General features: G+C 31.3%; 2 protein-coding genes across 2 annotated transcripts; one reads left to right on the top strand and one right to left on the bottom strand.

Moving 5' to 3' along the window:
- Positions 1–1,726: 1,726 nt before the first annotated feature.
- LOC105787238 (uncharacterized) lies at positions 1,727–2,648 on the top strand. The gene is made up of 2 exons (XM_012613650.2): positions 1,727–2,232; positions 2,326–2,648. The coding sequence occupies exons 1-2, from the start codon at positions 2,036–2,038 to the stop codon at positions 2,429–2,431; spliced, it is 303 nt and encodes a 100-aa protein (XP_012469104.1). The 5' UTR covers positions 1,727–2,035; the 3' UTR covers positions 2,432–2,648.
- Positions 2,649–5,496: 2,848 nt separating this feature from the next.
- On the bottom strand, positions 5,497–7,239 carry LOC105785011 (zinc-finger homeodomain protein 5). The gene is made up of 2 exons (XM_012610942.2): positions 6,971–7,239; positions 5,497–6,858 (listed from the first exon to the last, which is right to left on the bottom strand). The coding sequence occupies exon 2, from the start codon at positions 6,596–6,598 to the stop codon at positions 5,753–5,755; it is 846 nt and encodes a 281-aa protein (XP_012466396.1). The 5' UTR covers positions 6,599–6,858; positions 6,971–7,239; the 3' UTR covers positions 5,497–5,752.
- Between the last annotated feature and the right edge of the window lie 3,817 nt (positions 7,240–11,056).

Here is an 11,056-nt window from a genome sequence, read left to right on the forward strand (position 1 = left end):
TATTTGTTATTTAAAATATAAACAAAAATCATTTTCGGGAATTCAATATGTTATGTCCTAACGCATTGGGCATGACATATTGCTTTCTCGAAATGAAGATTTTCTTTAAAAAATTAATTAAAAAGTGATATTCAAAATTCGGGGATATTGAGAAATTGTACCCTAACGTATTGGGACTCAATTTCTTCGCATGACTTGAATAATTGATTATCCTTTTCAGATTTCAAAATTTGAGTTTAACAAAATCTTTTTAATTTTCGACACCAAGACATTAAATAATCAATTTGGTACCGATTTTGGGCGTTGCGAGGGTGCTAACCCTTCCTCGTGCGTAACTGACTCCCGAACCCGTTTTCTTAAATTTCGTAGACCAGAATCATTTTTAAGGTGAGCCGATCACACCTCAATAAAGGATCGGTGGCGACTCCAATTCTTGTTTTTTAAAGTCGACAACTAAATTTTTGTTTTCAAAAAATTGTTTCGACACCAGCATTTATAAATAAATTGTTATCGATAAAAGTACCACAAAACCCCCTATATTATACCTTGGATTGCATTTTAACCTCTCTATTGAAAATTGGGCAAATTAGTCATTGTACGTTAGAAGAGTGAGCAAAACAGTCATGCTGTTAAAATTTGGTATTTATATATAAATTATAATAATAAATTTAGCCCTTAACATTTACATTTATTCAATTTGACCCTACTCTTTTATTGGAAATAAATTAGAAAATTCTGAAAATAATAAGGCTAAAGGGTCAAAAGACCTTAGTAACAAATTAAAAAATCAATTAAGTCCTTTTAAAATTAAAAATTATTAAAATTATAAAATTCTTATTAAAAATATCAATACCGACCCATTAAAATCTAATGGTTATAAGACTTAAATTTTTTTGACTCTGCTCTTTTATTTGGTCAATGTTGGTATTTTTAATAAAATTTTATTACTTTCTTTAATAAATTTAGTTTTATAATTTTTATGATTTTTAAATAATTTTAAAATTTTAAAAGGGTTTAATTGGTTTAATTTTTAATTTTTACTAAGGCCTTTTTAACCCTTTAGCCTTATTAGTTTAAAAATTTCTAATTTTCTTCCAATGAAAGAGTATGGATCAAATTGAATAAATGTATAAATGTTGGGGCTAAATTTGTTATTATTCCTTATATATAAATATCAAAACAAACATTTAACGTTGCAATTTTAACGAAGGAGCTATTTTGCTCACTCATCTAATGTACATAGACTAATTTGTTCATTTTTTTCATTAAATGGGCTAAAATGCAATGTAGGGTATAGTACGGGGGTTTTGCTATACTTTTACCTTTTTTACCACTTCTATCAAAATTTAACATTTTTATACATTTCAATTTTATTACAAATCGTCTCACACGCATTGTTTGTATATATTGATAATGTTGTCAATTGAGTTGGTATTCCAATTCAACTCAATACCAACTAAAAAATGACACTATCATGATAAACAATTAGAGTGAATTTAATATTCTTAATATGATGTATTTATCTATTTTAATTTTTTTGCTCACAATATAAACTAATTTTTTTATTTTAATATTTTACATATTGCATATATGTAATTATTATTAGTTTTAAACATTATGTTTTATTATTAATTGAAACACACATGATTTCTAGTTTAATTGGTAGTTTTTATTAAATTTGATTAATTTTGGTAATTTTGATACATGAGCGTAAATAGCATGTTGGTAAAATGATTTGATATGAAAAATCGAAATTTTGATGATATTTATACGAAATTCATAAGCAAACCAGACCGATAGAAATGGAAGTTTGAATTGATTTTTCCGAAATTATCTCACAGTTAAACTCGTGTTGGGTCACCAATCACCAATGCCTATGGATTCCTCGTACATATCTCCTCTTAAACCCTATAAATATTTCTTGATTTCAATCTCAAATTCATCCATCACATTTTACTAAATATTTTCATATTCGTAAATAAAGTCATTCCTTTCCCTTTTACTCTTTAACTTTTTTTTTACATAAAAAACAAAAATGGCAAAGATTGCTTTGGTCATTGTTTTGATCTCAATGATCGTGCTTGTTTCAATCCATTCCGTCGTTGGTGACACCGCCGCAACGTCACCTACAGCATCAACAGAATCAAACGCCGCAAAAGCTGAGGCACCAGGTCATGAGGGACACGATAATTCCAATGAATCATGGACCGATTGGGCTAAGGACAAGATCAGGTGAAAAAAGAAACCATGAAAACCAACATTATTTTAAATTTTAGTAATTACATACATAAGCCTTTTATGTTGAAATTTATTTGTGATGTGCAGCGGTATTGGGGGCATGTTCGCTTCTTCACCATCATCGGAACCAGCATCGGAACCAGCACCAACACCAGCAAGCTCATCAGCGGAAACACCCGAAGTCAAGGTTTGAGCTGAACCTGTAGCCACAAGATTGGTTTAAGATGGGATATCAAAGCCTGGTTCTCATCCTATAATATAGAGATTGATGGGAAAAGCACTATCCCTATCACTATCAGTACTTTTTTTTTATTTTTTATTTTTGCGATCAAACCTTTTTATGTGGTTTGAACCCATTGTTAATAAAATGTTATAATAATAACAACAATGCCAATATTATTATCTTTTCATTTCATTGGTTAACTTGCTCTCTTAAAAAACCCAAGATTATATATACAAAATTTGGAGATGAAAGTTGAAATTGACCTTTGCATGCATGGGAATGGTGGGAAGGACATCCAAATTTTACTATTTGACTATAGAGCTGAGTCCAGTGGCAAATTTAGTGGGGACTGACGGCCCTCACCTTCCCTAAATTCTGACAAATTGCTCTATTGCCCTATGAATTTTGAAAACAAATTTATTTTAATCCTTATAAATCACAATGACATATGCTTGACCTTCCAAAGTTTTTAAACTTTTCATTATAAATCACATTACTTTATTAACTTAATATTTTCTGTTACATTTGAATTAATAATGCTTTTCATTATATGTAACTTTATGTTTTTTTTTGCAAAATAAAATAATTTTTATTTTATTTACTACTATTTTTTTAACAGCAAAACTTTAATTTTACCTTTGTTTAAAAATTCAAAATTTTATTTCATTATGAGAAAATTGGCATAACTTTTTTTTATATTTTCATACTAAATTTCTTTATGGACAGATAAAGCCAAATTTAGATAGCAAAATAAATTTGTGTGCCATTAAAGTCTTCTTTTCTTTTAAACATTAACAATCTATATTTGTAATTTAAATATATTATATATTTTATAATTAAAATTAAATAAAATATATTTGATAAAATTTTGTAATAATTTCTTCTTTTTCTTTATTTTATATTTTATACTTTGTGTATTCTCCGTCCCACTGTACATGTTTCTGACTTCGTCAAGTGTGATCAATGTTTTTTAAACCGAATTGATGGTTGAATTGATCAGACCATCGATTCTTGATTAAACCGGTTCGATCGTTTCTATCTCGGTTCAACCAAAACCAATTCAATAATTTAAAACAATAATTATTAAAAAAATACTTTTAAAAAACTTTAAATGAAAAAGTGGGCCTTTTAAATTTAGAGATCAGCCCAACTAATAAGATAAAGCCCATAATCCACAGAAAAGAAAAGAAACCGTAAATGGCTTTTACTATTTTCTGCTACTTCATCTTCTTATTTCCCTCTGCCGCCAGCTTCCTTTTTCATCTTTCATTCTTTCTCTCTTTTTTCCCTTTTCACTCAAACCTTGAGAAAACTATTTCATGGGCAAAGGATTGAGGATTCCCAAACATTAAGCTATGAAGAAGAACGGAAAATAATTCGGTTTTTAGCAACAAAAAAATAGAGGCCGTACAGATTTACATTACTTGAAGGATCTGGTCTTCTGAAACGTTTTCTTCTTCTTCTTTTTTTACTTGGGTTTGTCCCAAAAATATAAAACAAAATAAAAAAATCAGTTGAACCAGTTTATCGATTCACGGTTCAATCGCGGTTTATATGAGTTGACAGGCTAACTAGTTCTCCTCTTTACTTTTGACTCGTATACCAGTCGGTTCTCGATCAAACAGACTAATTTGGTCTATTTTTAATAACATTGCATGGCATCATAACAACATGAGAAACACCACCTCCTACCACTCGGCTAGTCATAATGACCAACCATCCACATGCTTCACACCGCTCATAAGATCACCCGTTCTTAGTGACTCGCTGATAAGGGACCCCTATTAGACCACTCATTATTAGGTGTGCACTCATCAAGAGAAGACCATTAAGACTATTGAAATCTAACAACCGCATACTATATCAGTAAAGAGAATATCAGATATATTACAATTGATAACAACCAATGAATATGGCCTTATCATTTGGTTTAATCACATTGAGCTTAGTCCATGACATGGCATAATTGGATAAGAGACTCTTCCCTATAAATAGCCCAAGGCATGATGGAATGAGGAAGCTCTTTCCTCATTTTCAACAACCTTAGCAATAGACCTTAACGCAACCTCCACCTGTTACAGGTGAATCAACTTTCTTGTCACTACGGCCATTTTCTCCTTCCCTCTCTTTTAATGATATCCGGTATAAATAACTTTCATCAAAATATTTTCTCCCTTCACAAAATTTGAATCCAAAATTTTAGTTGTGAACGTGTAGGATTATAAAATTAAACCAGGTGGAGATATTAAACGGTTAAAGGGGTATTGGCTTCATTTGTTGTGTAAAGATGCCACCAAAATTCAAGCAGGACAAATGTGTTGGGTCAAAATCTCACTGATGCGTATTGTCCATTTAATTCCGTAGTTTTTCTTTTTCTTTTTGAGGGGGGAAGGCATGTATACAATCTGTGTTGAAAGTTAGATTCAAGAGAAGGTATATTGGCATACAATTTATGTTGAAAGTTAAGATTTAAGAGATAGTTTCAAAATCCAAACAAAAATGCCGAGACATTGTTGTTTAATCTGCAAGGTTCATATCAATCACCATACATCAAAAGCCAAAAACTTAAATGGTCCCCATTTAAAAATACGGTTGTAAAGCTTACAAAAGTATCATGAAAATATATATATTAAGAGTTTAATTGTATTTTGTCTTATTTATTAAAAAAATGAATAAATTAATTTTTTATATGTTAAATAAAAAATTAAAATTTTGAATCATTTGTCTTGTTAAAAATTGGTGTGACTGACAAAATAATTATATAATCAATTTCTAACAATAAAAATAGATAAAATCTTTAATAAACTGACTAATTTACTATTTCATTTAACCTATAGAGAATATTTTATCTATTTTTAAATAAATAAAACATTTTTTTAATCACGGATGGAATGAATGTGCATGAAATGAAGTCACAAGTTTTCAGTCAGCATTAAACATGACACGCATTCGCATTCGGTAGCATTTGCCCCATGTCATAGCTCCTTTTTAGACAGTGTTATCAGAAACAATGGGATTGGGGGCATAGATTGAAATGATGAGAAAGAGACTACCATTCTAATTAATTTAAACAAGAACAATTAATTACTAATACAAGACTACTTTGTTTTTGGGAGGCGGGGGGGTTTGGAACGGTGCTGAATTGCCAAGACATAACCATGGCTTACAATGAAGAATTATACAAATATAATTTGAACATGAAGGCCAGCTCCTTTCTTAACTCTAAAATGTCTGGTTTAATCTTGTACGTTGCCCCGTCTATATATATATAGGGGTTATGAAGAAGAAATCTTACTGATCCTGAGGCGGCTTCTTCACGTTCTTGTTGTTGTGCATCCAAACCTTGAAAACCTGCCGTTTCACCCCATACTCAGCGCAAAACTTTTCGACTTCATCTTCATCTTGTTTATTGATTCTCCACCCCAATTTCTCCGCTAATTCCAACATCTTATCCTTCTGTTCCTGCGTAAATTTCGTTCTGAATCTCTTCTTTGACAAAACATAAGGGGGTGCTGCTGCCGCCATTCCCTCCGGATTTGACTGATACATGTTAAGATCCTCGCTTGAAGACTCGGTGCCACCGCCACCAAACGCTACATTCATTGGTGTAACCATTGCACTGGGTGGACTTGTATACTTTTGATGGTGATGGTGGTGGTGGTGCAGCATGGTTGGAGAGGGCAATGGTGGAGGCAGCTGAAGAGGGTTAAGCATCAAGCTTCTCCTACCCCCGAATTGTTGGGTCTCTCCATCAACCTCTTTGCGGTGGAAGTTGCGGTGGCAGTCACAGGCTGCACATTTCAACGCTTCCAGTGTTCCTTCTTCTCCACTAGGCATGAACTCACCGCACCCGTCGTAAACGTTTCCACCGATGCTGGCAGCGTGGTTCTTCAGACACTCTCGATACCTAACGACACCCGCCAATGGCTTCGTGTTAGAACTGACTGAAATGGGTGCAACACTGGCGCCGGCGATTCGATCCGGGTTCGGAGATCTTCCAACATGGCCAAGTGATTGTTGCCTTTGGGGACGATGAACTTGGTCTAGGGTTTGAGTGCAAGTGAGAACCGCATCACCATTATGATTCCCATCTCGCACTGGCGTTTTAATATCATGTTCTTCACCTCTAACTTCCATAGTTTAACAACTAATTATCGACAAAACACAAAATAAAGAGCCTAAAATGAAGTTCACTATTCAACTATTCATCTAGCTCGGAAAACTTTGAAACGTTATCAAAAGAGATGACGGTGATGATGATGATGATGCAAGAAGCTTATCTAGGGTAGATATCTTATTGTTTTCCTTTTCCCCTATATTCCTCCCGATATTTAGCATTATCCAGCCAAAATCCATCGACCCATACCGCTAATTTCAACCGTTACAACATCTGTAAGCTGAGATAAAGAAGAAAGAGAGAGAAAGAGAGAGAGAGAGAGATGAAATCAATATCTTGAAAAAGAACAAACAAAAGACATTAAAGTTGAAATGGGACCAAAAGTCACAGACCTAAAAAAGAGATGACCAGCAAACGGCAGAAACTGCAAGTGGGCAGCAGCTTTTAAGGCTTTAAGACACCATGAAAGAAAAAAGATGGATCTGGGGTATGAGTTTTAGGGTTAAAGATCTGGGTTTGCTTCTGTGCCCCCAGCAAGCCAACTACATATCCAACAAGCGACAGCTTGGTTGCTTGTGTTGAAGCCGAGGGAAAGATTAATAAAAAATGAAAAATTAAAAGAGTCAATGTTTAGAGTCAAGAGAGAGAAAGGGGGAGTTTGGTTTGTGTTAAAAACAAAAACAGAAAGAGAGAGATTCTGATGAGATTAAAGGAGTCTTTCTCTGTACAAAACAACCGACAACGTCATGTTCATCCCTATCCCACGCCCTGTCACATTCGGGTCCCACTTACTCTTCATTATTGCCCTCCGGTTTTAACACAAAAAATCTACGACTAATGTATATGCCCTATTTTTCTTTCTAGAATATGTACACTAGTTCATCGTTCAGTTGACTCGGGTATTTATCATATATAATTTGACGTGTATATATTTTTTATACGTGGGTTTTACTTGATTTTTATTTTTAATTTATTTGTAATACAATGAATTGATTTTACATTATAATTATTTATACTATTCACTTGTATTGAGACTTTAATTGTATTATAGTCGCTACACTTAAAAAATCCCAAAAATTTACTAATTCAACTTACGTGGAAAATAATTAAATAAAAATAAAAGTTAGTTGTATTAAAGTAGTTATAATTTGTGAAATAAACAAAAAAAAAACACTTAAAATTGAACAGAAATTAATTAATTAATATATTTGGGGTAAGGTCTACTTTCCTCCATTCTAATAACTGGTGTTGGAATCAGATTAGTGTAATTTTAGAGTTAAAAAAGATTCCAAAATCTACCCACTTGAGCTCCCTCCCTCAAATGAGCAAACAGGGAGAGAAAGTACAGTGACTCCCCTTGATGCGACATACCTTTGCTTCCTCCATAATCCTTCCCCGAAACCTCAACTTTTCTTAATAAAACAGGTTTCCAGAAACTAATAAACACTCCATTACAAGTTAAAATAGAAAGATCTTTTAAACATGCTGGTAGGGGTGAAAAGTTAAAAAACTGTGGGGATGGTCCACAGGGAGAGTTGTTGTCCTGTTCGTGCTGAGCCCTGAGAGTAGTGTGTGTATGAAAATATATGGATTTGAATGATCAAAAGAGCTTAAGGTGCGCATTTCTGCAAACTGTCTGGCAACAACCACGCTTGCCCCCAAGCAAGGTCTTTGCCTTTCCGTGATGCAATCGATGCCTTTTATTTGTCTCTCTGCACTTTTCCACGTTGTATTGCTTTGGTACTTGCTTCCTCACTGTTCATATTATTTTTATATATTTTGGGTGCAGTACAGCTTCAACCAATGGCTATTTCCAACTCCAGAATCCTTCATCACCAATTTTATCATATTTTTGTTTTATCACCTCAGCTCCTTTACCACTCTGAAAATTTTACCATTTGCTTCATACTTCATATCATCAATTTCCCAATTCAATCACTTCCCTGTTTCTATATTTACGTCTTCTCTTGTCACTGTCGATAATCCTAATCATCGTTACTTGTATACAAATAAATTAATGATTTTGAATCATAATTCACATTTTCATTTTCAGTAATTTGTTATTTCGAAAAGAAATTATTAACTTGAATTTTAGTTAAAAGCATAACGAGTCAAAAAAAAAGTAAATTAATTCTTCTATGTTAGATAAAAGTATAAATTAGTCCTTTTACTAAAATATTTATCTCTTTATAGTGTTAAAAATTGATGCGATAGATAAAATAACTGAACAAAGTAACACTTAGTGTGCCACATATAACTCATGTTGATGTATAGGGATCGATTTTTAATAATAAGAGTTGATAGAAGTTTTAACAAAATTACCAGTTTTCTTTTTGGTTTAAAACTATTTTACCCATTTTCTAGTAGAAAACAAAATATAATATGATTCCTAATATAGAGCCTTCAAAATACTTTTACCAAATTTTTATAAATTAAAATTAAAATTTATATTTATTTGAGTTAAGTTTATATTGAAGTTCAATATTGATAATTATAATATTCAAACATAATCCAAAGATCCACTCATTCTATGTATTGATTATTGAAGTTGTTTTTCTTTAACAAAATGACATTTTGCTATTTGGTTTAGAACTAAGTTACCTGTCTTTTTACTCTTAGTACAAGAGCCCACATTTTAAAAATTAAGATTCACATTTCTCCTGTTGAGGTTTTCTTTAACCACAAATGTTATATATTGTTGGAGTTAAGTTGATATTCAAATAAACTACTTTCAATACTGATAATTATACTCATTGATTAGACCAGTTACATTTACATCTAAAACGGACTTAGTTTGAAATTTATTTGGTGAAGAATGGTGATGTATGTACAAATTCGTTTTGGAAACATATCATCCATGCCATTTAAATAGTGAAGAAGAAAACAATCTCACAGCAAGGTGATGTCTTTTCTGAAATATCAAAATCATAAAGATAACCTTCACCTCTAAAATGAATACAATACAAAATTCCTCACACCAACGAGCATAAGAGGCACAATTGGAACAACTGAAATCGACCAAATGGAACGCACAAGCTGCCATCACTATAATTCATAATCTAAGTCAACACGATAGAAGGAAGCACGTAGAGATTGATTGATGCATTATAAACAGAAATTAATGGATACTTTGTTGAATATCCACATTACACAAGATTATGTTTACGTTTGGTATTATGATTTTTTATATTCACTTTACAATGTTTGGTATACATCGGAAGGTATTGATTAAAACCCTAAGAAAGTTACGTTATCACGTTTGGTTTACTAAGTACGGAATGAAATGATAATTTATGAATTTACTTTGTTCAATAAAAGATAATATTCATGTATTTAATTTTTATAATATATTTTATTCTTTGGATTAAATATTTAATAATAAAATTTAATTGATAATTTTAAATTATTTTTTAATTTATGATTTTAATTCAAAGTAAATTTTTTAAAATTTATCTTGCATCTATTTTCTAAATATAATATTGCATATATAAAATCATGTATATATAAAACTTGTTTTGGGATAGATAAAAAATTTTGAAATCACATTTTGTTTTAACTAAAGGCTAACTCATATAAATGTAATAAAAATAGTTGATTCCAAGTATTGCTTTAAGCAAAACTATAAATAATTAAATCATAGAAACTAAAATCATAGGCGATCTAACCCACAATTCCTCCACAGCTTAAATGGAACAATTCTACCCATATTCTACAACAACAATAACAATAATAAGTATTTCCTACAAATATAAGTGTTAAATCAAATATGTAGCTAAAAAATAAAATCAAGGAAAAAAACTTGCAAAAATCCATTGAACTAATTAATAGAGAAAATTAAGTAGTAGGAAGGAGGAAAAAGCCAATAAATTCTCTTTTATTAATAGACCAATTCTCTAAACCAATATAAAATAGAATTACTTTTGTCTTAATATTTTTTTAAAATTTTGCAATCTACATGGGAAAGTAATTTTTTCATCTTTTATCATCGAATCACATTGTCATATTCATGGGAAGTAACTCCAAAAGAAAAGTTAAATTATAAGGAAAGTAAATAAAATTTGACATGTCAAATATTGAAATTAATTTATTTAAATTCTTAAAAGAATTTCAAGTAAATGATACTTTCTATCATACCAAACACTACTTAAGAATCAACAATCGACCGTTTAGTACCTTATTTTGCATGTTGAGCATAATAATTGGGATTTGCATAAATTTTCTCTAAATGAGAAAGATTTTATTAGAATTAGACTTGATTTGATATAATTATATAGATATTTTTTTCCTAGTCGGGTATGCTGTGAAGATTAAAAAAAAAACTATTCTAAAAATATTGAGAAAGTTATATTGGAAAGGGATTTTCAAGTAGTCTAAGAAAAAGTAAGAGTGATGGAAGACAAAGATGGATATAAAAGCCTATTCTACTTAAGCTGGATAGGAATGGTAGAGGAGGTAGCACAAGTGAAAATTCAGCTTAA

The sequence above is a fragment of the Gossypium raimondii genome, chromosome 1 (genome assembly GCF_025698545.1).
Source record: "Gossypium raimondii isolate GPD5lz chromosome 1, ASM2569854v1, whole genome shotgun sequence".
NCBI lineage: Eukaryota > Viridiplantae > Streptophyta > Magnoliopsida > Malvales > Malvaceae > Gossypium > Gossypium raimondii.